At 38.5% G+C, this 26,397-nt stretch overlaps 1 protein-coding gene across 1 annotated transcript; it reads right to left on the bottom strand.

The window, feature by feature from the left end:
* Nucleotides 1-380: 380 nt before the first annotated feature.
* On the bottom strand, nucleotides 381-25,173 carry LOC122659702 (AP-4 complex subunit mu-like). The gene is made up of 13 exons (XM_043854806.1): nucleotides 25,028-25,173; nucleotides 21,935-22,026; nucleotides 20,803-21,006; nucleotides 17,673-17,789; nucleotides 17,428-17,556; nucleotides 10,252-10,378; nucleotides 8,645-8,748; nucleotides 8,430-8,534; nucleotides 8,240-8,334; nucleotides 6,415-6,502; nucleotides 6,217-6,277; nucleotides 2,514-2,587; nucleotides 381-651 (listed from the first exon to the last, which is right to left on the bottom strand). Exons 1-13 carry the CDS (start codon nucleotides 25,083-25,085, stop codon nucleotides 553-555), a joined length of 1,353 nt encoding a protein of 450 aa, XP_043710741.1. The 5' UTR covers nucleotides 25,086-25,173; the 3' UTR covers nucleotides 381-552.
* Nucleotides 25,174-26,397: the final 1,224 nt, after the last annotated feature.

Here is a 26,397-nt window from a genome sequence, read left to right as displayed (position 1 = left end):
GGAGGGGTAGACCCCACCTGGGCAGTGTGTTCGGACAGGGGATAAGATGGTCATTTCCACCCCTATGAGAGGAACCGTAAGAACTGTACCAGGCAGGAACCTGAGGATAATTTTTCCATCCGGACTGGCCCACCTAGAAATACCTCTTCTGTATGTTACTTATGCTCTCAAGCCCACTAAAGGATGATATTTACAAGCTACATTCCATTTCCATCCCGAATCCGACTTGCACAATCCTCTTAAAAAAATGTAAATCCTCCTCTTCTAACTGTATTAGAGATTCTTACCAATGAAATAAAAAAATCATTATAAGGATATTAAATCAAGGGACACATGGTGATCGAGTCAAAGATGGAACTAACATTTTGGAAATTTAGCAATTGGTAAAAATAAAGGTTATTTGATAAAATATTGAGAGAATTACAACACTCATAAATACTTTTAAATGAACTGACTTCTTTTGATATAATTCTCCAACTTGTAAAAGGCCTGTAAGGAATCCCTTTTTTCTTCTTTTGGTTGTTGGGGGGGGAGGGATAAGGGGAGTGGCTGTCATATCCGAGCAACATAAGAATTTGCCTGTGTGACATATCTTACCCATCGATAGGGATTGTAGGTCTTAGATTTCTTTGCTATCTGCAGGTATCTTACCTGCATGAGGGAAAAGAAAAATGAACTCAGCACCTTCACAGGCTTTGGACACAAGAATTGCAGAAATATCTATGCGATATTATCAGACATGCTTAAAGTTGACACTTCATTTTCTGTTAGCTGGCATCAAAACTGATTTCAATAACAAATAATAATAGTTCTCAAAAGGGAGACAGACAAATCCTTGTCCCATTAAATGGTGAACCACATGTACAAGCTCTAATATGGGAAGGGGTACCAAATTTAGGAACCTCAGGCCATAGATAGTTTACATGCAGAAAATCAATGGAACAGATGAGGACAAACTGCAATATTCTTAGTTTAAGAGTCAGAAACAGTAGTGATAGACCAACATATTTGAGTTTCAAGGAACACAATAGTTTTTAAGAAGTTGAGGATAACATAAAGAAGCTCCAGCAGCAGTAATGTTAAGGACAGAAATAGTAAGTAAAACACCCTCAGTAGTCAGTACAAAAAATATATATGGAGAAGAACCTGACAGCTAAAGGGATCCAAGAGAACTATCTCAACTATGCAAACAAGATAGCTAAAGGGATAGAACCATCTCAACAGTGCATATAGGTGACTCTTGACTCTAGGGGTTGAGGACCGATACAAGGATCTACAGTACCTCAATAACTTCTGACATGTATTCAGAGGTTCAGGAGATACATGCAGTGGGTCCCACCAAAAATACTGAAACACCAAATATCAGCATGACTAAATGTTTTTTAACAAATTGGTACCTATGCTATCTTTTGAAAATTTTAGATTCTCCACACCTTTTAGGTGGGGCTACCCTAAACTGGATTCCTATCCTCTTTAACATGACATATGTGAGACACTATACGGGTGCTGGACCATTATGGTATGGCTCAAACCCTATGTGTGCATGCCTTGCTTGTGTGCGAAAGAACAGGATGAGTTCCATACAAATACAAGGTCTTAAATCTGAGAAAAAATGTGAGAACACCTTCTGGACATATCATAGCCATGATCTAAAGACTGACTAGGTTTTTGAGTAGCTGTTATATATACTGCTCAAGGTCTTTGCATTTAATTTTATTGTACTAAATCTTCTTGTTTTGCTTGGCAATTGTGGAACAAGTATTGCAGTTTTCCTATGTCCTCAATAGAGATGGTGTTGTATTCCTTTTCTTTCTCTTTCATTGTAGGAAACTGGATCTTCATTTGTTTGCTTTTGTCCACCCCAAAACTTCTTTGACATAAGCTTCACTATGGGTCAAGGACATATAAGTCTGGACTCTTAAGGGCTCTATCGTCACATGACTTACTCAAAGGATCCAAACCCACTCTTGGATGGACCCCAACCATAACAGATTTTTTCTAGTGTATTTTTCACCAATATTCATTTGAGTGGATGAAAGAATAAATAAATCCAAACACTCAAAAATGGCAATGCATACATAAAGTCATCAAATGCGAAGAAGGATTTTCCTTTCCCCTTTAATTTTTGTTTTTCTTTTGTGGTGTAGCCAGTTCTTTCAGATGGGACTTATTGAGCAGTAGGTAATAATTCCCTACAGATGAGAGGCATAGTGAATTCTTCTTAGGACTCCAGATCCATCCATGGGTCCTCGGATCTGAAACACAGAGGATGCATGATGCTAACTGCATCAAATACCTAGCTGGCTTCCTGCGTACACATCATTTCCTAAGGTACATGTCAGCAGTAATAAAGCCTAAGTAAACATTCTAAATAAGCAATAGTTCTTCCACCTCACCAATCTTGTCATTCCAAGTGGCAAGTCGTACAAGGCAAAAGTAAATCAAACGACAAGTAACAATAGGCACAAGAAATGAATATTCAAAAGCTTGGAATAGTCTATGGAACAGCTCACCTGAAGCCTAGAGGCATTGTACATAGGTATCGTGAAAGTCATGCTGACAGGTCCAGCTTCCTTCATGAGATTTGCTGTAGTTAAGAATGTGACAGAATACCAGACTAAGTTATCAACTCTGAAAGAATATATACTAAAGAAGTAACATCCTTAGAAGCTAGAGGACTTCACAAGGATTTAGCATTGGTTCGAAATTTCAACTGAAATGTTGAAAAATTTTTGGCAAAATATTTCAGTTCTGATGAGTCTCAAAAGGAAGGACATGAGAAATACAATATATATATATATACAATATTTCGTCAAAATGAATGAAAAGAATGTTAAATGTCGAATTTTTGGTCTAAATAATCGAAGTTGTCACATTCCTTCATATAAAAAACCAAATTTATAAGGGATTTCTACGCCACTGAATTCTCTTCCCTCTCCTCCCAAGAAGAGAGCTTTCTCTGCCAAAAATTCCCGTATCAAGTGGTTGGAGCTTGGGGACTCAAATACGGCTTACTTCCATCGTTCTTTGAAAGCCCGTACGAATTCCAACTCCATCACTTTGCTTCTTGATCAAGATGGCTCCCCGCTTACCTCTGTCTATGACATTAAGTCGGAGGCCATCTCCTTCTTCTCCTCTCTTCAGCCCCCCTCCCTCCCCCCTCTCCCCTTCCCCCTGACCTCATCAACAAATTTGTCCCCCCTTCCCTGGTTGATTCCCTCCAAGCTATCCCCTCCGATGATGAAATCATCAAAGCTGTTCTCTCTCACAAATCCAATAGAGCCCCTGGCCCCGATGGATTTAGTATGGGATTCTTCTTCACTAGCTGGGACCTCATTAAAGAATACCTCATCAAAGCTATTCGTAGCTTCTTCTTCAACCCCAACCAGCTTTCTAGAATCAATCAGACTTTTCTTTGCCTCATCCCTAAGAATGATGGAGCTTCTTCCTTGTCTGACTTCAGGCCAATCTTGCTCTGCAATCTTATCTTCAAGTACATAGCCAAAATCTTGGCTAATAGGCTTCAGCTTGTTATCCCCTCTTTAGTCAACCCAAAACAATCGGCTTTCACTTCCAGAAGAAGTATTGCTGATAATATCCTCCTCTGCTCAGAAATTGTTCGGGGTTTGATCGAAAATCTCATTCCCTTGCTGCCCTTATGAAAATTGACATCCACAAAGCATTTGACTCCCTACGATGGGACTTCATCTTTGATGTTTTGACCCAGATGTCCTTTCCCCCTGTCTTTGTCTGTTGGATTCATATTTGTATCTCCTCCCCTTTCTTCTCCGTTAGTGTCAATGGATCCCCAGTTGGGTTCTTCCCTTCAAAAGTTGGAAGCCATCAAGGTTGCCCCCTCTCTCCTTTCCTCTTCTCCCTTGCTCTTGAGGTCCTCTCCAGGAGTATCCAAGCTAAAATGGACCAGCACCTCATCTCCTCCATCCCCAAGTGCAGCATCTCAACCTTACCCATCTTGCCTTCGTTGACTATCTGATGATCTTCTCTAAGGCTTCCCCCTCTTCTATCTCAGCCATCATGTCCTCTTTGCAGCTCTTCGAGAGACTCTTGGGTCTTCCCATCAATCTCCTGAAATCCAAAATCTTCCTCTCTGCGATCTCTGATACCGATAGAGACTACCTCCTCTGCTTAATAGGGTTTTCCATTGGTTCCCCCCAGTGAAGTGCCCGAGTCTCCCTCTCATCCTTGCTAGACTAACTGATCATCACTACACGCCTATGTTGGACCTCATCCATAAAAGGCTCTAGCTTTGGAAGGGCAAACTCATTTCCTATGCGAGAAGGATTGAGTGTATCAGATCAATTCTTCAATCCTCCTACATCTACTAGTATGGCATCTATGGGCTTTCAAAATCTACCATCAAAGCAATGGAATCCCTCTTTTGTGCGTTCCTTTGGAAAGGAAAAGAATCCTCTATATTTCTTCACCCAATCAGTTGGAACTACATTTGCCTCCCCAAATCTGAAGGAGGTCTTGGCCTTCACAGAATTCATGATTATAAAATTGCGGGTATCCTAAAGCTTATACGAAAAATCTCCACTAGGCATGATTGTATCTAGGTCAATTGGGTCTACTCCTATCACCTCAAAAATGACTCATCTGGACTGCCCTCATCCCCGCAAACCCCTCTTGGGTCTGGCGTAAAATCCTTCTCCTCCACCCCCTTGCCCTTGGTGCAAGTTCCTTTGTAATTGTCGATGGGACCTCCAGCTCCCTCTGGCTTAATCCTTGGCATCCCCTAGCAGTCTTTTACAGTGTGTTAGGTGCCTGGTCAGTCTACTCTTTTGGTATCCCCAAATCTGCCCCGCTCTCCACAATCATCTCCCATGGTTCTTGGTCCCCTCTCCTCCCCCCCCCCCCCCTCAAATCTCTCTTATACAAATAAGGTTATCTGGCTCCCCTCCTCGAATGGGCTCTTGGCACAGACTAGTTTGGTTCAAAGGCCACATCCCCCACCATAATTTTAACGCTTGGAGAACCCTTAAACTATGCCTCCCCACCCAATCATTCCTCCTCTACCGACATATCCTGTCCCTCGCTCCTGTATTTTTTATTGGAATGGCATTAAGGATATTGATCACCTTTATTTTTCCTGCCCCTTTACCTCCTCTATTTGGAAAAAAACGCCCTTGATTCCTGTTGGCCCCGTTGTAGGAGACCCCTACCCTTTGCTCAGGAATGGCTATGGTTGGATATGACTTTTTCTGGTAATTCTATTTGTGGTACAATTGGTAACCTTGTGTTTGGGGCCACTATCTCTCACATTTGGATGGGGTGGAATCTTAGAAGATGGACCTCCAACTCCCGTTCATTTGACTTGATTTGGAAAGCCATCTTTTTTTATGTCAGCTCTAGACTACATATGCTCCCTCATGCTTCTCTCTACGACTCCCCAAAGAACAGGCACATTGTTGTATCCTGGGGATTAGATGTATCTCTTTTTCAGTCTCTTAGCCCTCCTTCCTAGGGCTTGAGGCTTGTATAGTTCTCCCCCCCCCCCTCTTTCTTTCTCCTGCCCCCCACTCCCTCTTTTCCCTTTCTCTCCCCTTTGCGGTTTTGGTAATGAATTTTTTATTCACCAAAACAAAACAAAAATTCGAATCGAAATGAGTCAAAATTGTTAGAACGCCTCAAATTTCTTCAAAAACTTACAAATCATTAAGGAATGATTCAAACCACTCCAAACTCATCTAAGCTCCCACGACAAGATTGCAAAGAGATATTTTGGTTGAAACAACAAAGAAGGAAATATGTCCCTAAATCTTTACAATCTTAGAGATATTTTGGTTGAAACTTCAAGAAAGTAATGTCCCTAAGTTTTTACATCTTGGTTCTTTTTTTTTTTTTTTTTTCCTAGATTATATAAGGAAAAGAATACAGTATGCTATGCTATACAATGCTATGCTATACAATAGCAACCTAGGGTCCAAAGCCAAACTACCACTTTGTGTGTTTTTTTTCCCCAATCTATTAATTCAAACATGTATAACCATGCTTAAATAGGCACTCCCTGAAGTTTCAAGGAAAAACTCCACTTTTAGGATAATGAAATGGCCATTTCTAAATTTACACCAAAATGGATCAGATTTCAGTGGGATTTTGACCATTTCAGTTTCGGGCCAAGTTGAAATGACTACCGAAATCGAAATCTTGAACCTTGGATTTATCTGAACCAAGACAAAGAAAGACAAATCATACCATGTGGTTCTTGTGAAAATGTGAGCTTTGCACGTAGAGTATGTTCTGATCCACCAACAATCTGGAGTACATCAAATCTATTAGTATCTATTGGTTGACAACTCATTACAATTAAACTTTAGAGTCTGAATTTCTTCCATAGTCTAAATACTGAATGAAGGGAAACTCATCAAGCATTAAAAAGAGAAGAAATCTTGCCTTTTTTAAACCCCATTCAATTCTCTTATTTGCCTCCCTGAAGTCAGTCGTGTTTCCTACTGCACCAGGTTCCAACTCAAAACTGACCCTGCAATAATGTTTTTTATGCAAAAAAACCATCACTGAAACTCGCATGGTAATTCTGCAAGCCAGGTATTTCTGCATTCAGTTTGTCCATTAAAACTCAAAGAATGCCAGCAATAAATTAAATACAGATATTGGAGGTCAGATTGTTCCTGATGATCCAGATCAGAAAATCCAAAAAAGGATTGACCATTCATTGAGAAAAACCATGGATTCTAAATATATAATTTGACATCCTATACTACAAAACCACTTTTCAAGCTGCAGGACATTTAGCTAGGTTTCAATAATTTCTTAAATTTGCCACCTGTCAATCATAATTCACACATTCCAGGGCCAAATAGAACATTCTGAGAACCTTTGCTTTAAATGCAAACACATGTTTAACCTTCTCTCTTTCGTTCTTTTTTCTTTTCCCTTTCAAATTCTTGCACAAAAAGGTTACTCCTGAGTTTTACTGTTGTATCATTTACATAAAATACCAAAATATGCCACCAAAACTAGACATATCATCTTACACCATATTCATTTTTGAGATTTTGAATTTAACAAATATTTTACATTGTATAAGTACAGAAAAGTCTCTGTTAGTATTAATCTGGTAACTTACAGCCATAGCAATATAGTTTAAGGTGTCAAATGGAATAGGCTGCATCCAACTAGGAGACCTGATTGACTGGTCCAGGTAATCAGATCCATATCCATTATGTACCTGATATATTTTTTACCTAAAAAGTCACGAAATTTTGGCAAAATAACTTCTTATCGATTCCAGTATTTCTTTCACTCGTTTTTCTGTTTAAAATTTTGAGTATTGATGCTTTTCTATCTTAAATTAGATGCCTAATTGAATACCTGATTCTTTTATTTTTATAACACATGGCCCACCCATCAGGTAGACTGGGCAAACTCTAGCCCATGTAAGACCCCGCAACCCACACGGACCAAGAAAGACACAGGCCCATGAGAACTATGGAAATCATGCAGGTAGTCCCAAGGGGATGAGTTGTGCTCTAACAGCTCCTTCTTTCAACAATGGAGACCATATGGCACATTTAGAAGACCCTTGGGCGATTCTTAGGAGCCATACTACAACCCAACAACTGCCAAGAGAGAGAGAGAGAGAAGCAGCTCCAAAATGCTCAGTAATCCTAGAGTGATGTTGGTGTTGAGTTGAGCTTCAAGAGAGCTCATACGGTCAATTAGACCTTCTTGTAGGCTTCATGCAAGACCTATCTCATACTTCTTCAATCGATTCACATAGTAACCTCTTCCTTGGAATCCTTTGTGCCCTAGGATTCCAAAGAGAGGAAGTAAGAAGAAAAAAATTGGAATATGACTCTCAAACCGTGGAGCTCTATTACCAAGTTGGAATATAGGAGATGAAAGTAAGCAAGGAAGAAGGAAGAAGATGAAGACATGGAAAAGGAGAGAAAGAGGATTTGGTGGAACTTGTTGGGAGAGAATTCTAAACCCTCCCCTATATTGATTCACTCAACTTAGAAAGAGAAATTACATCCTTACTCCCCATGCTAATATAAGATAGCCAAGGGAGGTAATAGGTAAAAACACATTACATCAGAATTACAATATAATGGGCATGTACCTAAAGTACCCTTATTAACTCTAACATGATCACCCATAAAATTACAATATAATGGCCATGTGTCTAAAGTACCCTTATTAACTCTAATATGATCACACACAGAAATAAAAATACAAAGCAAGAAAAGAAGGATACCTATTAGTATATGTTGGCACTGGCATCTGTACTAAAATTGTGTTTGCAGTGATGTTTGGGGAGAAATCAGCACGTATTTTAAGGATCACTTCAGCCTAAGACAAAGATGATAAAGTGTTAGACTTTATCTAAAATCAGAAGCCACTCTCAAGCAAAGCTTTGTACTACAAGAAAAATCAAGTATGTTCACCCTAAAGGACCCTGCTTCTTCAATCAAGGTATTGATACGGAAAGGAGGCTTGAACTCCTGGGTCATACGGTAGTTCATGACAGGAAATTCACCGTCCGGGGGTACCTGTAAATCATAAGTGGAGTGACATACAGCTGTGATCAAATGGGAAAAATGAAAGCATCACTTCAATTAAAATTTAACATTTATGATCATAGTATTGTAATTTGACTCACCAAAGCCAAAGTTCGGTCAACGTCAAAACTATCAAGATGGACAGACTCATGGAAGTTACAATCATCTAGAATAACCACCCCTCCTCCAGCAGAACTACTATAGTCTGTTGCAGAAAGTAGCACCAATGACATGATGTAAAACAGGATTCTAAATTCGACAATGAATGACAATTCCAAAAAGAATCAGATACACAAGTAAAAGACATGTGTACTGCAAATGTATAATAGAACAAGCTAGATGCGAAATAGAAAAGAAAAACAACAGAATATGCACTTATTTCACTAAATCTCTATTCTATACAGAGAAAATTAAACAGAAAGCACAGGACATGCTAAAATCTGTTAAAACTGTGTAATAGAACAAGTTAGATGCGAAATAGAAAAGAAAAACAACAGAATATGCACTTGTTTCACTAAACCTCTATTCCATACAGAGAAATTAAACAGAAAGCACAGGACATGCCAAAATCTCTTAAAACTGTGCAAGGTGTCATCCCCTCGGGTGCGTGGAGCAAATTCACAGCCACAGCATGCTTGAACCATGTCAAAACTGTGCCACTCCACATAGTTTCTCCTTATTTCAACACAAATGACTATGATTTCCTCTCTCTTCCTCACATGGCAATAAGACATATAATCCCACTCTCTCACTCCATTGATAAAAGTCCTATTGTCCTCCCTTCACACACCCTCCACATTAACCAATAAAACAGTCAAAATCATCGGATAATTACAACTTGTTTCCCTTCTCATTACAGGTTACGCAGTAAGACTTCTAACCTTATCCAAAGTAAAGGGGCAGCTAATGAATCCTGTTTTACCATTGAACTCTCTTTAAAAGTCAACATTTTTTTCTAACCCAAAGCCATCCATGTGTTCCCTCACCACTTCTAGTCAGATTATTCTTTGAACCCCCCCCCCCCTGTTCTTCTAGCTCCTCTAACCTGCACCATATCACTCCTTACAGCATCTAGTGGCCTTCATTGTACATGTGAAATACACATACAATAGTCACATATGCATCTATAACTATAACATTTATGTCACACACGCTATCTGACTATTAAGCAATTAAACAACCAAAACTATCAATTTACTACTGATGGCCCTTTATAAATTATGTATTTAATACTCACATACAAGTATACAACTCAACCTTATCCCAACTAAATGGGGTCGGCTACAAGGATCCTTTAGCCAAACTCTTTTGCATGGATCCTAGAATTTTATCGAACACTCACATAGTCACATATATTCACAAATATGCCACCCAACATACATACACAATATATGCACTTGTGCTCTAATATGCACCGAACTTATGAAGCTTTTGCAATTAACTCCTAAATTCATAGTCGCTCCAAACTCCCACTGTATGGAACAGTCAGGTTACCAAAATAAAAATCAATCTATCCAGCTACACCACTTAAGTTTAAATGAAAAGATTACTTGTGCATCATGAAACATGCAAGGAAACCCATCATATTTCTTCATCCAGATATGCTGGATCAATAACTGTTTTTTTTTACATGCTGGACTTATAACTTGAAAGTCACTATTTGCAGATCAAAACAATCATTAGCATGAAATGCTGTGTTGGAAGATACCATATATAGACCTCCCATCTCTCCCTATGCTCAAGTCCTCATTAAGAGCTAAACGGATTTCTGGATTGCCTGTAAGATAACTCTTCATTTGAATGGTGCCATCAATTTCAGAAGTAAGTATGTAACCCTGCTCAAACAATGTTGGATCACATCAAATATGGATCAAATAGAAGGTACTAGGACAGGATTAATAAAAGAAAAATCACATATATCGAAACATGAAATTGCACGACCTATTAAAATTACTCAAGAACAAGTAGTTACAGGAAAAATAAGCTGAATGAGAGATGTAAATGCATAAAGGTTTAATTCTTGAAAGATTAGAAAATATATTTATGTAAAAAAACAAAAGAAAGTCAGAATAGATTGGCAAATCCCATTCTTATACAAACATCAGAAATTGGGCAGTGAAGAAACAACATATAAACAAACTTAGCGTAACTGAAATGAAGATGTTGAGATGGATAAGTGGTAAAACAAGAAAAGATAAAGTAAGGAATGAACAAATTGGAGCTAATTTAGGAGCAGCTCTGATACATGATAAGTTACAAGAAAGTCGTTTGAGGTGGCATGGACATGAGCAAAGGAGGCCTTTGAATACTCCAGTACAGAGGGGTGATTTGATTCAGATTGAAGGAGCTAAAGAGCCAGGGGTAGTCCTAAAATGACTCTAGGAGAAGTGGTAAGAAAGGACGTGCATAGCTTAGGACAAGTAACAAAGTATGGATTTGAATAGAGCCATTTGGAGAAAAAGGATCCATGTAGCCAACCCCATTTAGTTGGAATAAGGCTGAGCTGAGCAGAGCTGAGTTGAGTTGAGAAATGGGTGCATCTGGACTCGCTACCACGCAACATAAATCAAAAACTGAATAGAATTACTTGTTAATTGAAGAGTGTAATCACTGATCTAGAGGTATACTCCTGAAAAGTATAATCCTATTGATGGAAAGTTTTGCAGAAGACCTGCACTAAATACTTTGAATATTAATGAGGGAAACATCAAACATGAGAACAAGGAAATAAGTAAGCAAAGGAACTAACAAAAGGAACAGGGGGTAAAAAGAGTGAACACCATAGTGGAGAAAATTAGCACAAGAAATTAGAAGATCTATTTTAAGAATAAGACAGTATAATGATACATATTGTTACGATGTACCAGAATACCAACCGTGGGGGGTATTCTGGTCTTTTTCTCCTTTATTTTATGTTTATTATTCTGTTTTATGTATTCCTAGATTCCTAGTCATATTTTGGCTAGGACTAGACTTTTGATTTGTATTTTTTATTCTATAAATAAAGGATTTTACTGATCTAATCGATCACTCAAGTATTCTCCCAATTCTGTCTTCTAATATGGTATCAAAGCTGGTCTCTCTGATCTAGCCTGGTTCCTAGCCCCCCCCCCCCCCTCTTCTTCCATTGTCCTTTTTTCCATCTTTTCCCACTCGATATCCATTCCCCTCCCCTCCCCTCCCACTCGAATTTCTTCACTTTTTTTCTGTTTTTCTTCTCCAATTAGGGCAGATCTAATGAGGTAATCTGTGAGATAGATGCTGCCCTAATTTATCACCTCACCAATTGATGATTTAAGAAGGTTTTTTGGTTCGATAGCTGCTGCCCACACTTCTGCGATTTTTTTGGAGTTCTCCCCTGCTGAAGATCAGTTTCTCCTTGCAATTAAAGCTGGTTTTCTTGGGATCCATCACTGCAGGTTTTCTGGACAGCTGCTGTCTCTGTTTCTCTTCCCACCATATATCCATATCGATCTCCTCTCCAGGTTTTTTTGAAAGAAAAAAAACCTGCTACTTCTCGATCTGGTTTGTTTCTCCTCTCTGCATGGGCTGTTGTTTTGAACACATCTACATCAACTTTCAAGGCTGGTTCTGCAGTATTTTCTCACTGTTTGAAGACCTCTAAATCTCTATTTGAAGACCCCTAAATCTCAACCGATTTCTCTCTTCTAGGGTTTTCCTCAAAACCCTAACTATCGATTTTTGGTTTTAGGGCTGCTTGCTGCTGCCACAGGGATTCATTCATCTATCAAATTTTTTTTCTGTTTTGCTGCCACTGTTTTGTCTACAATATGGGGAACTCAGAAGTGACCACAGCCAACTCTGGAGTTGATTCTCAGCCGCGGACAGAATTCCTCCCTTATGCTGCATCTATTAAAGTTGATGGATCAAATTACCTCATATGGGCCAGATCTCTCTCCTTGACTGTGGCTGGTAGGGGACTTAGTGGGCATCTTAATGGCACCTCCAAACAGCCTACTGAAGAAGGCACTGCCAAGACCCGATGGGCTGCCAATGATGCTATGGTTATGTCTTTTGTCTTGAACTCCATGCCACAAGAGCTTTCCAGCCAATATCTTCTTCTTGACACCACTGCACAAATATGGGCTGCTGCTAAGGGCACTTATGGACAATTGGGGAATGATGCACAGGTGTATGACATTCGGAAGACACTCCATTCTACTACCCAAAAGGAGCTGTCCGTGACTAAGTACTATGCTGTCCTCAAAAGTCTGTGGCAACAATTGGATCACTATGCCCCCTTTCAGCCCACCACAGCTGCTGATGTTACTGCTTATTCAGCCTATGTGGATAAGGTTCGTGTTTATGACTTCCTGGCTGGTCTTAATGCTGATTATGATCCAATCCGTGTGCAAGTCCTTGGTAGGGTGCCTTTCCCTACATTAGAGCAGGCCTTCTCTTATGTTCTTACTGAGGAAACACGTCGGGCTGCAATGATGTAAGGTCCTTCTGTTGAAAGATCAGCCCTACAGGCTGTTGGTTCTAAAGCCACTTCTTCTGACTCTACTGCTAGTGCCACTGCTACTGCTGCTGCCCCTCCAAAGGAGCCTGTCAAGTGTGAACATTGCCATAAACTATATCACACTAAGGCTCAGTGCTGGAAATTACATGGGAAGCCTGCTGATTTTGAGGCTAAACGTGGCCGTGCTAAACCTAAAAACAAAGCCAATCATACTGAAAGTGTAGCTCCGGCACCCACTGCTGACAATAGTTTCTCCCAGGAGGAGTTCCAAGCTCTCCGGCGTATGTTATAGTCTTCCACTACATCTGTTCCTGCCAGTTATTCCACACCATCAGGTTCCCACTTTGCCCGCTCAGGTATCCCTTTTACTGGTCACTGTGCATCGGTTGTCTCCTCTCCTTGGATTATAGACTCCGGTGCCACTGATCACATGACAGGTTCTTCTAACCTTTTTTATACATATTCCCTTTCTTCTGGGAAAGATAAAGTTCGGGTGGCTGATGGTTCCCTCTCCTCTATTTCAGGCAAGGGGTCCATCAGTTGCTCTCCTTCACTTACTCTATCCTCTGTTTTGCACATTCCAAGATTTACTACTAACCTTCTCTCTATTAGTAGTATTACCAAAAATTTAAATTGCAAAGTAACTTTTTTTCCTACTCATTGTGTCTTTCAGGAACTGGACTCGGGGAGGATGATTGGATCGGGTAGGCTGCATAGTGGATTGTATCTCCTTGATGATGGACCGCAACAAGCTTTACCTTCCCAATTATGTCAGTCATCTTCTTTTTCTTTTGAATTACACCAATGGCATTCTAGATTAGGACACCCGTCTTTGGGCACTTTAGCTCTTTTGTTTCCTACTTTGTTTAAAGATTGTAATAAGGAAGACTTTTTTTGTGAGCCTTGTGTCTTGGCCAAACAGACACGATCCATTTATCCTATATCTAATAAAAGAAGTTCTTCCTTATTTCACTTAATTCATTCTGATGTGTAGGGACCTAGTCGTAAGACCTCTTTTCATGGCCAGCGATGGTTTGTTACCTTTATTGACTGTCATTCCCGTTTCACTTGGGTATACCTTATGCATAACAAGAGTGAAGTCTTCTCTTGTTTTCAGCATTTTCATAAAAGGATCCAAACTCAGTTTAATGCCTCTCTCAAGATTTTGAGGAGTGACAATAGGACAGAATATATGGACGGTCAAGATACCTTTCTACCCATGGCATTTTACACCAAACTAGTTGTGTTGATACTCCAGCCCAAAATGGTGTGGCTGAGAGAAAAATCGCCATCTCTTGGAGGTGGCCCGGGCCCTAATGTTTGCCCGTCATGTTCCATCCTTTAATTGGGGGGATGCTGTCCTCACTGCAGCCTAGTTGATTAATAGGCTGCCGACTCGGGTTCTTGCTTCCAAGTCCCCTATTGAGCTTTTACATGGCTCTTCCTTTTATATTGTTCCCCCTAAGGTGTTTGGGTGTGTATGTTACGCTAGGGATACTAGATCTCCTGGCAAACTTGAGCCCCGCAGTCTCCGCTGCATTTTCTTGGGTTACTCTGCCACCCAAAAAGGGTACAAATGTTATTATCCTCCTGCCCGCCGTACCATGGTCAGTATGGATGTTATCTTTTACGAAACTCTCTCCTATTATTCATCCCCACCTCTTCAGGGGGAGAGTTCTAGTGAAGATGTGTTGACCGTTGACCCCCCTCTTAGGCATGTTTATGAGGAGTCTACTCCTGCTATCCTTGATGTTCAGCCGAATGTCCCTGCTGTTCCGAGTATGCCTACCCCTACCCTTCCCTCTATGTCAGGGGGAGATATTCCTACACAGGCGGAGGTTCTCCATTCTCCTTCAGGGGGAGGTTCCCACAATTCCTGCTCAAGGGGAGGTCACCCCAGTCCAGAGAACCATTGGTGAATTTCAGCGAAGGATTGATGCGACAAATTTGAAGGTTTTTTCAAGGAATAGGACCAGAACTAGAGAGCTTCAATCCACTGTGACACCTGTTCCAGTCCAATTGCCAACTCCAGCTCCGGAACCTACTTCTCCACCTGGTAATACTTCTTCTTTGGATCTCCCCATTGCTGTTTGCAAAGGTGTGAGAACTTGCACTCAACATCCTTTATCTCATGTTGTTTCTTATGATTCTTTGTCCCCATCCTTTCGTGCATTTGTTTCCTCGCTTTCTTCTGTTTGTATTCCTCAAAATTGGCAGGAAGCTCTTACAGATGAAAAGTGGAAGGCTGCAATGATGGAGGAAATGGACACCTTGAAAAAAAATAACACATGGGAGCTTATGACTCTTCCACCAGGGAAGCGAACTGTTGGATGCAAATGGGTGTTTGTAGTGAAACAGAAGGTGGATGGAACTGTTGATAGGTATAAGGCACGCCTCTTGGCCAAAGGATTTACTCAGACATATGGGATAAATTACCAGGAGACCTTTGCTCTTGTCGCTAAGCTGAATACTGTCCGAGTACTATTATCTTATGCAGTTAATCTTGGATGGGACTTACAACAGCTTGATGTGAAGAATACCTTCCTCAATGGGGAACTCGATGAAGAGGTTTACATGGACATTCCACCAGGGTTTTCTTCTGATAGCAATCGAGGTAAGGTATGAAGATTGAAACGTGCTCTCTATGGGTTGAAACAGTCCCCCCGAGCATGGTTTGGCCGTTTTCACAAAGCAATGGTTTCTGTAGGCTACAAGCAGAGTAATGCAGATCACACTCTCTTTATCAAGAGAGTAGGCGAAAAACTCACTATCTTGATAGTCTACGTTGATGATCTCGTGGTCACTGGCAATGATAGTGTTGAGATCAGTAGGTTGAAGACATTTCTTGGCCAAGAGTTCGAAATTAAGGATCTAGGAAAACTAAGGTATTTTATTGGGATTGAAGTTGTCAGATCTTCAAAAAGCATCTTTCTTTCCCAACGAAAGTATGTCCTAGACCTACTGACTGAGACTGGTTTGTTAGGATGCAGTCCTTCAAATACTCTTATAGATGCAAATGTTCGTCTCAAGGAAAAGAAGGGTGATCCAGTTGATAAAGGGTGATATCAAAGACTAGTGGGAAAGTTGATTTATCTCTCTCATACTCGTCCCGATATTGCTGTTGCTGTTAGTCTTGTCAGTCAGTTTATGCATGATCCCTACACTTCACACATGGAGGCTGTTCTTCGGATTCTTCACTACTTGAAGTCCGCTCCTGGGAAAGGAATTCTCTTGGCTCCCCATGGTCACCTACGCATTGAGGTGTATACTGATGCTGATTGGGTAGGTTCCCCAGACCGTAAGTCTATTTCTGGTTACTGTTCTTTTGTGGGTGGTAATCTTGTCACCTGACGTAGCAAGAACCAAAATGTGGTGGCCCGTTCTAGTGCTGAGGCAGAATTTCGTGCTATGGCACATGGTATTTGTGAGCTACTCTGGTTAAAAGGTTTGCTACAAGATCTTGGCGTTGCTATTCGCCTTCCTATGATGTTGTATTGCGATAACAAGGCTGCCATTAGTAGTGCACATAATCCGGTACAGCATGATCGCACAAAGCATGTTGAGGTGGATCGGCATTTCATCAAGGAAAAGTTAGAGAAAGGCCTTATTTGTGTTCCTTATGTGAAGTCTGCTGATCAGCTTGCTGATATGTTCACCAAGGGACTGCCTGGACAGGTCTTTCATCCTAACCTAGTCAAGTTGGGCATGCTTGATATCTTTGCTCCAACTTGAAGGAGAGTGTTAAGATATACCAGAATACCAACCGTGGGGGGTATTCTGGTCTTTTTCTCCTTTATTTTATGTTTATTATTCTGTTTTATGTATTCCTAGATTCCTAGTCATATTTCAGCTAGGACTAGGGCTATTTTAGACTTTTGATTTGTATTTTTCAGTCTATAAATAAAGGACTTGACTGATCTAATCGATCACTCAAGTATTCTCCCAATTATCTCTTCTAATACATATCAATGGGTTCTGTTCTATATATGGATCTTTGAACCTTTATAAGGTTGGTTTTCCCCATTTCTCAAAAGATGAACCAAATTCATGAAGCAGACCAGCTTCCACAAGAATGACTTTGGTTCTTCCATGCATTATTCTGCATCTTCAGTTCAGTTGACAAAATATTTTGTGTGCCGAGAATTGAGAAAAGTGTATATTCCGAGGGTGGATCACCAATGCAGCAAGAATTTGTATGCCATGTTTGTTTTAGAAAAAGTGGAAGCACAAAATGATACTTAAAGGCACATATAGTAATTTGTTAAAATGAAAGAACAGTATTAGAACTTCAGAAGAAAGGAAGGAAAAAAAAAAAAAAAAGGAAGCAAACATCCTTACTTTCTTTGACAATTAACAATAGAAAAAGCACGTAATAAATTGAATAAAATGCAAAACACTCACACTAGAGCTGAATGTGACACTTATTTTCTCTATAATGTCAACAAATATTTCCTCTCTCTTCCTACCCCCAGGTTCATTTGCTACAACAGATTTTGTGACAGCTGTCCCTGGCATTCTTTTGTTGCCTTGCTGCAGAAATGAAATTTAGCAGGAGCCAATTATGTCCACCCAGGACAATAATAAAAATAAGAGGTAAGCAAAGTAGAATCTATTTAAGAATGTAATTGACCAGACAACCCAAATACCATGAACATGGCGGCAGGGCCAAGGGAGGGCAAACGTGCAGCATCAACAACAATTGGTTCATTAAATACATAGGACTTCAGTAATTCAGTAGACGTCGTTTGTACATAACCAAAGTCCTGCCACAAACAAAAGATGGTCAGCTGACATATGTAGAACACCTGAAATCAACAGAAATGCTAACTTCTGCAGAATCAGTTTATGGTCTTATCTTTACAGTAGTCACAGGAATGAAAAAAGATGATCAAGCTTTCATGATAAATAAAAAAGAAAATACTAAATTATCTAAACATAGAGATAAATACAAAAAGTTTTCCCCCACGACCATTTAAGGAAAGAATCTCCTTAACGGGGCACACTTAGTTTTGCCACGTTGAAGAATGATGGGTACTCTGATCATTGGATATCTAGGGAATGGTATAGATAAGCCATGTGTAAAAAATTAGCATAAAATTCAATCATTTATACCCTCCCCTCTGATGCCATTCCCTCCCATTAGTGTCCATGCACCCCCTGTAGTGCATCCCTCTTGGTAGTCCTAGACTTTTCAATTTTTTATTTTGCCACTTGGCAAACTCAGATTGGTATGAAATTTGGCACATGAGCAGGGACCTTGGGATCTACCTATCCACAAAATTTAAGCCCCCTTCTGACCTGCCACATGACAGATCTAGGTGCCCATTAAGGAGATTCTTTTCTTAATGTCCGTACAGGAAAACCAAATCCTCGATAAATATTTTATATACTTTATAAAGAAATTTATATACAATATTCAAGATATTTGTAAAATATATTTTACCTGAAGAAAAATTTTCAGTTGATGCATCATTCACATATACTGAAATATAAAATACTCAGTATTTTTGGTAAAACTTGACCATAATAAATATAAAAAGATGTTTAGATCCACAAAAATAACAGGAAAGAAGAGACAACCATATGTGGGCAAAGCTCACTCCACAATAACAAAAGATTCAGTTCATCCCAACAGGGCTCCCTATTACACAAGAAGTTCTCCCTCTACATCACATCACCATCAATCCCTTCCACAGTATCCATCTACATCATTAATTCCTTTTACAACTGCCAAGATGTTACTTGAAACTGAAACTTGACTTCACATGGGTGCCTAACTTCAGACATTCTCCTAATATGCATTAGTGGAAATAAACTAGGCTTTTTTTTTTCTGAGACAAATACCAAAGAGATACTTCATTGACATAAGGTTGAGGTTGTTGTTGTTGTATACTTCATTGACATACTATATGCATAAAAAAGTAAACTGACCCTAAAAATGACAAGAATACCCAAGTAAATATACTGCATGATGAAGACTGAAATGTAATCTGTGCAAGATTTTTATGGTCCAGGGGGGTTGGGAGTTGGGACACATCAATGAGATCTAATGCCCCTAAATAACCGAATTGCCTGACATATCAACAGGGGATTAAAGGTTAGAATAAGATCTTATCAAGTTTGTATTGGTCTACAAAGAGATTGTAAGTCTGACAAATGCAATAATGGGGACTACTGGTTTCACAAAATGACCAAAATACCCTAGCAAGTGGTTAAAGAAACAGGAAAACAAAATAGAAACTAAATATACACAATAGCAGAAAAAGAATAGCAGAACAGCATGTACATAAGGCAAACAGAATTAAGAGAAATGAGAGGAAAAGCATGTGCAGGTAGAAAAGGACAGAATTGTCCTCCATTAATCAAAACCACCTGATATTGCAAAACGATTATATTTTACCCCTATTCTAAATTGAATTTCAGAAAAGTCCTTTTCTCTTAAAATTATTTACCCCTCCATCCCAAGATCCTTTTTTCCTTTATTCCAATAGGGTCCTAAACTGTTCTCAGAATTTACGAGATTGCCACAGTTCCTTTAAATTATTATTATTTGTTATCTGTGGACCCATAGCCCCATACTGACCAAAATTTGGGATTTCGAAACCTTAGGTTGCAGTACCATTACTTTGTTCTTTGCTGCAATGACTTCTCCCAGGCATTCTTGTTGCCATAAATAAGGCATATTATAAAGGAGCTCCCAAGAGCCAAACTCAAGCTCCAATAGTAACTAATGAAGACAAGAACATCAAATTAAGAAGAAGAAGAAGATAAGAAACTAGGAGTAAAGCTCAGCTGGAAATGATTGAATGAAAATTTTATTTTCAACCAACCCTCCCCCCTCCCCTCCTTGGTTGTATACGTACAATGAGAGAAGGATAAAGATTTCGGTGCCGACCTAGGTTTCGACCAGCCAGAAACCGAAATTTGGTCGAAACCAGGTTGAAACCTGGTATTTTTTGGGTAAAACTCGACATGTGATCGGCTGGTCGAAACTAACAAAACAGGGTTGGTTGAAATTGGTATTTTTTGGTTGAAACTATTGAAATTTCCGAATATTGTCGAAACTGGTCAAAACCAATCAAAACTTGGTATTTTTTAAACTCCCCTAAGGTTTTGTCTCAGTTAGCTGCGAAACCGAGTTGTCTCAGTCGAAACTGCAGATTTCGACCAAGATTTAGTTCCATGCAATGAGCCCTCCCAGATAAATCCATTAATCCCTACCATCATTCCTGGGATCGCGGTTACATCATTAACACATATTACAACTCCCAAAACATCACTTGCAAAATTTAGATCTTTGACTTCACATGGGAACTCTAAACTTCCACACATTCTTATAAGTAATATGGTTATATGGACATAAAGTAGGCATTTTTCACACACATGTACCCAGAACTTCACTTTCCCGAAAAAAAACCCTATATATTCTAATTTCTAGGCAATTACACATTCCTAGATATAACAGCCCCTAAAAATACTAAAGAACTACTGTAAACAGAGAATCATACAGACATTTCAAAGAATTTAAAGCAGTAAACAAACATGGGCTTTCTGATCAAGATGCATGCCACCTCATGGGATAATCGAATAAGAACTCAACTATTTCAGTATTGTTGCAGAAAACACTACCACATTGCTAACTAGCCAAGAAGGTCTGTTAAAAAGATGTACTATACAGTTTAATAGCATGAAAACAGTAAAAAGATGCAGAAACAAATACTTGGCATGCCTCTAAAAAAATTATTCTAAAACAAGACGGTATGAGGCAATACTTACAATGACTTCATCAAGCAACTCATAGACAAGAACAAAGTTCTTTCTTAATGAATCTTCATTTAGAATGCCAAGGTAATCTTTAATGACACGTGCAGTACGTTGTAACAGCTCCAAAACAAGAGAAGGTGACAGATTAACTCTTGTCGTCGAAACGAATAACAGTCCAGCAACCTTCACGTGAAAGTAGTTCACCCCATCCAAGTTCTATTCATATCATACATGGGGGACACAAAATATTGCCAATATGTTTCAGAAGAAGAATAGACAAAGACGAGCAATTTAATTAGTTAATCATCAGGTTATTTGGACACTAGGACCTAAAAATAAGCAATGTAGGAAGCACAAGTAATAATGCATCAAACAGGAATATGTAATGAAGACTGGAGACATGAAGATTATAGATACCATTGTCATTGAGAGAATGTCAAATCAAATATGAGATGTTAGTGCATTGTGATGGAGCAAGAGCACTAACAAAAGATTCATTTTCTTTCTTTCTTTTTAAGTTTTGTAAGGTATATTTAAAGTTACTGCAATAAAAGAGCTATGTTGTAAATGGTAAAAAATGGAGATCACAGAATTTTCCACCCAAATTCTATGAAAATGAACCAAAAAGTAGCTCTAACAATTAAAAATAAACCAAAAGCAGCTCTGCACAGAACCAACTCCAAGCTTAGTTGAGCAAAGGCTCCGCCAATACAACTCCTTGATCCTTGACTTAGCGCATCTGAGTCCCTTGGGTCTATGTAGTCTCTTCCATAATTATAATGGGAACTATCTTTATTTCCACAGGGCCAATTCAAATGGGTGGTTTCCACAAGTAGTGACATTAGTCGCCTTCAGGACACATCTTGTAAAATTTTAAAATGAAAGAAGCAATGGTTTGAAGCACAAGGCGAATAGAATGAATAGACAACTCCACGTGTTCACTCTATTTTCAAAACTTCTTTCCCAGTCTGCTTAGACAAAGAAATTACTGAAAAATTGGATAACAGCAAACTACTTAGGAAGGTTTGTGGGGACTAATGAGCTTGCATGTTTACCATTGTCAGTCATCACCAAACCCTATCTTCATTCATTATAAGTACTTGGGAAAAATCAACTTTTAACCAATTTAGAAAAAAATACCTACAAAAACAGGTGGCGCCTCCTCTTCATCTTCCTTCCAAAACTTTACTTTGCGAAAAAATATCTCTGCACTTCCTTTTGGTACATCACCACGATCTGTATTCATGTAAAGAGAAATAATGCTAAATTTATTATGTTATATAGGTCTTCTGAGTGAAACCATACCTGTACAAAGTTCTAAATTAAGTGATGTCCACCAGCTAAAGCACAAGAAAATCAAGACAAAATTCCAAGACTTAAAGTACAATAATTAGAAAATCACATAATTGAAGAGGAAAAGTAAACCTGACTCTATTTAAGTGACAACAAAGAACTCATGCATAGATGTTTAAGTATCTTTTTTTCTTTTTCTTTTTTTTTTCTGTATTTTTTCCCATTTTCAAGGTCAGATAAGAAATGAGCTGTAGATTAGATAAAATATCAATTAAGGTCTCACTTAATTACCAAGAATAGAATACCACTAATTTTTCTTAACGAAATAAAAATGAATCTCCAAGAATTTCACCAGATTGAGTCCTTAAACTTGAGAAATTCTATATTTTTTATAGATAAATGGTTTTTAATATGAAAAGTGTGACTTTTTCCATCTCAAAACCATAGTTGTCATGCAGAGTAGGAGACCCAAGGCGTTGGAGGGGCGCCTGCCTAGGAGCTCTAGGCTTTGCAGTATATGACTATATTTAATACAGCAATGATAACTTTATATAATTATGCTTAAATGCAACAGCCATATCAATTTATTATGATATAATTATGCTAATAATGACCTAATATGAGATAACCAACATATAATAAACAAAGCATAGGATATAATATATGCATATTCATCAAAAAAAAAAAAAAAAAAACAATAAACATAAATCAATGTAAACTCATGAAGAGTCAACAAGGCATGCTGTCACCTTAGACCCAAGAAAGAGCCAGAACACCTATGTGATGCCTTGACAAGTATGCTCAAAATGTTAATAAAGAAGCTTTTTTCAGAGAATGAATAGCAAATTCACTTTGTCTTCACTAACAAAATAGACAACTAATTTTCCGTATATGAATCAAAAGAGTCTGCAAGAATTTCATCGGATCGGTTGAAATGGTATTCAACAAGAAAGTGTGGCTTTCTTCAACTCACAATGTCAATACTAAAGTTTTGAACAACATGACTATAAAGAAATTGAAATCTTTAAGTATTTGCAATTCTGACTTAATTTTCACCATTTTCTCCAAAACTCAACCAGAATGCAGAAGTAACTGCCTGAAGAAATCAGGAAGTTATCAAAACAAGTTTCGGAATAAAGACTGACATAAATATATATAGGGATTTTCTTATTGACACCCATCACACCCCCTCAAAGTGTCAAATAATTCGTAAACTTATTTTTTGCCCTTTTAGTATTTCACAAAATTGTTTTCAAAGGGGGTAAATATTGTCATTTCAAGTGTGTACTTGAAATATGTGAATGACAATGACACCTTTTGATAATGTAATGATATATCACTTTCAAATTATTTTTGAAAACCCATTAATACCCCTAACTTAAAAAACTGTTGAGAACAAGACAAGGGGCAATTAAAAGGTGGCAAGTTCTAAATACACCTATGGAGATGTCATTCAGACACTCCCATACATATACATAGTGACATGTTTTTTAATCTACAAATTAGGCTGCAAGAAAGTGACACACTTGAAACTTTGAAATTCCTGCATCTAACAAATTCTAAGTAAGGTTCTACATCCAGCCTATAAGTCACATGGTTCATCAAAAAGCTGGGATAAGCTCTGGCCATGGAACTAGTTTACAGAAAGGCATCATGAGACCTAGGGACCATTTTGTTGAAGAAATCAGAAGAAATGTGTTGTAATGAAGACAGGACTTAAGGTTGGAATGACTTCTGGTGTACAATGCAGCCTTTTTGTTCAGCATTGTAGTGGATAAACCAGCCATTGTAAAAGATTACATGATGGTTCAAGGATCAACAAGATCTTGGCCTCCCGCTCCTAGAGGAAACCTTAACAACTGGGAAATTTACCCAATTCACCCATTTTTTTGGAGTTTCTGGAAAGAGCTATAACTGCCATAAGTATTGAAGATAGATGATCATAGAGGTGGGAAAGGTCTGGGTCTTTATCCTTGGTTCTCAGATTGCTGCCCTTCTTGGCAAGGATGAATCAAGATTCACATATAGCTGAGTGGTAGTGAAGGGTAACACCTCCAAGGTGCAGTTCTTTCTCAAACAGAAGCATTGGGAATTTTACCATTGACAATTTCATCTGCGAAGGATCATTTGTTTCAATGGAAAAGTATTTTTCACGAAAATCAATTTCTAGTTATAAAATTATTCTGTATTTCGCTGCAATTTGTCTTATTCATTTTATAAATAACAAGGAAATGTATTTAGGCACGGTTGAGTGAAGAAAAGAATCCAACCGTATGCACTTATGATGGGCATTTGGAAAGTATCCTCCATGAGTGGCAATTGAATCATTGACTCTAATAGGTCATTGCCACCCCATGTATCCGTTTTGATCTTAAAAAGACGTGCATTAGTTTAGACATCTCCCACTCCACTGCCCTTCTCATTCAAGGTTTGAACTTATTCTCTTATGAGTCTCAGGGTAGTCAACGCAGACAAACTTGTTGAGATTGACGCGAGTATTGTAAGGATCAATAGTCCTAGGCCACTGACTTGAATTAAAATGTGGTTATATAAAAGTTCAATTGCCGGTTGTTGCAAAACATAATAAACTGCCAATAAGATCTAGTTTTTTGGAGAGACATTTCCATGCCAAGTAATTTTTCACTTTACAAATTTTGATGTTCATAATGCAAGCTTCGGAAACCCAACTGATTATGAATATAACCATGATCCGTGAAATTAAATCTTCAAAATTGCAAATTACGAAAAGAGATAGAAGAAGAAGAGATTTAGAGAGATCTCTCGCTACAAAGAAAAATTCTACAGAAAAAAGTTCACAAAAACCGATTTCGAGTGCGAGAATGAGGGTTTTAAACCCCTACAAAATCCCCTTCGAAAGGATCACAGGGCTGAATGAGATTTATAGGAAATCATTCAGAGTAGAAACAGAGAAAGGAGGACTTACAGTCACGGAACACTATGTTGTCTCCCCTAAGCGAAAGAACAAAAAACTGCGAGATCATGCCGACCTTTTTGTGTGACGGGAAAGGGTAAAAGCTCAAGTCCCAGATCCCTCCAATCTGATCGTCTCGCCTATATCATCACGGTGCTCAGAATTCAGATGCTGAAGAATTCTCAGTGATCAGTTCGTTTTGGCATATACACCAAAAGGGATGTCAAACGGTCGGTTCGGTCCGTTTTTGTTAGTCGGAATCGATTTTTTTATGAATCGAATCAAATCGAAACCAAACCATTAAGGTAAGACTCGGTTTCGATCTTGGGTTTTTTGTATGGGGCTGTTTATCTTTTTCTTTTTCTTTTTCTTTTTCTTGTTTTTTGGTTGGAAAACCGGGTCTTGACTGGTGCGAATCACCCGAGTCTAGTCAAAATTTTGGAAAACTTGATCAAGTGTCGTGTAGACTAGGTCACGGTAAAAAATGATGAGACTGGGTCATAAATCGTCCGAGTCAAATAAGATTCAGTATTTATATCCAAGTCATGACAAACTCGATGAGTTTAGTCATTTTTTTAAAAATCATAAAGCTGGTTCACTTAGAAACTGAGTTGAGTAAATTACTAAATCTGTATTCTAAAATAGTAAGAAATCGTCAACTCTTCAACTCCCTTCTTTTATTCAATGGTATAAACTCAAAATGCATAGATATGTGATTCCTTATTTTATTTGGTTTTTCCCATATTTTTTCTGTTGTTTTTTTTTTTTTTTTTTTTTTTGATTTTTTACTAACTTTTTTATTTATTATATTAAATTTTAAAAAATGTGACTTGCCTTGACCGGGTTTGACAAAACCGAATTACCAGGTTTTTCTAAAAGACAAGTCGCGTCAGAATACCTAGTTTTCCAACTATCGTCAACAATCACATATTCAATCAAACTTTAATGATCTAGTTTTAACTTGTTTGAACCTTCTAGGGTATTCAACAAAGGTGTCATTTAAGTCCTCACCTTTTTCATTTTAGTCATGCAAGGATTGTCTAGATTGTTATCAGCTTATAGGAGTTTAAATATGTTCAGAGGTATAAAGTTTTGTTTTTTTTCTAATGATACGTTTCTGTTTTTTGTCGTGCCCATCTCTCTTATATTTAAACTATCAAAGCCATCCTTAGCTTCCTGAGCTTATTGCAAGATATTGCTGGGCAGAAGGTGAACTTTGAGAAAAAAGAGATTTATTTTAGTAAGAATACATTGTAGGGGCGAAGCGTCTCATTTGTTCTCAATTACATTTGAAAAAGATATCTCTTGATCAAATTGGCTTGTTTGAAGATTCATTTGTTGTCCCAAGCAAGGAGGTTATGGCTACGTAGTACGTTTGATAA

This window comes from Telopea speciosissima, chromosome 4 (assembly GCF_018873765.1).
Source record: "Telopea speciosissima isolate NSW1024214 ecotype Mountain lineage chromosome 4, Tspe_v1, whole genome shotgun sequence".
In the NCBI taxonomy this organism is placed as follows: Eukaryota; Viridiplantae; Streptophyta; class Magnoliopsida; order Proteales; family Proteaceae; genus Telopea; species Telopea speciosissima.
This window is presented reverse-complemented; position numbering and strand designations above follow the sequence as displayed.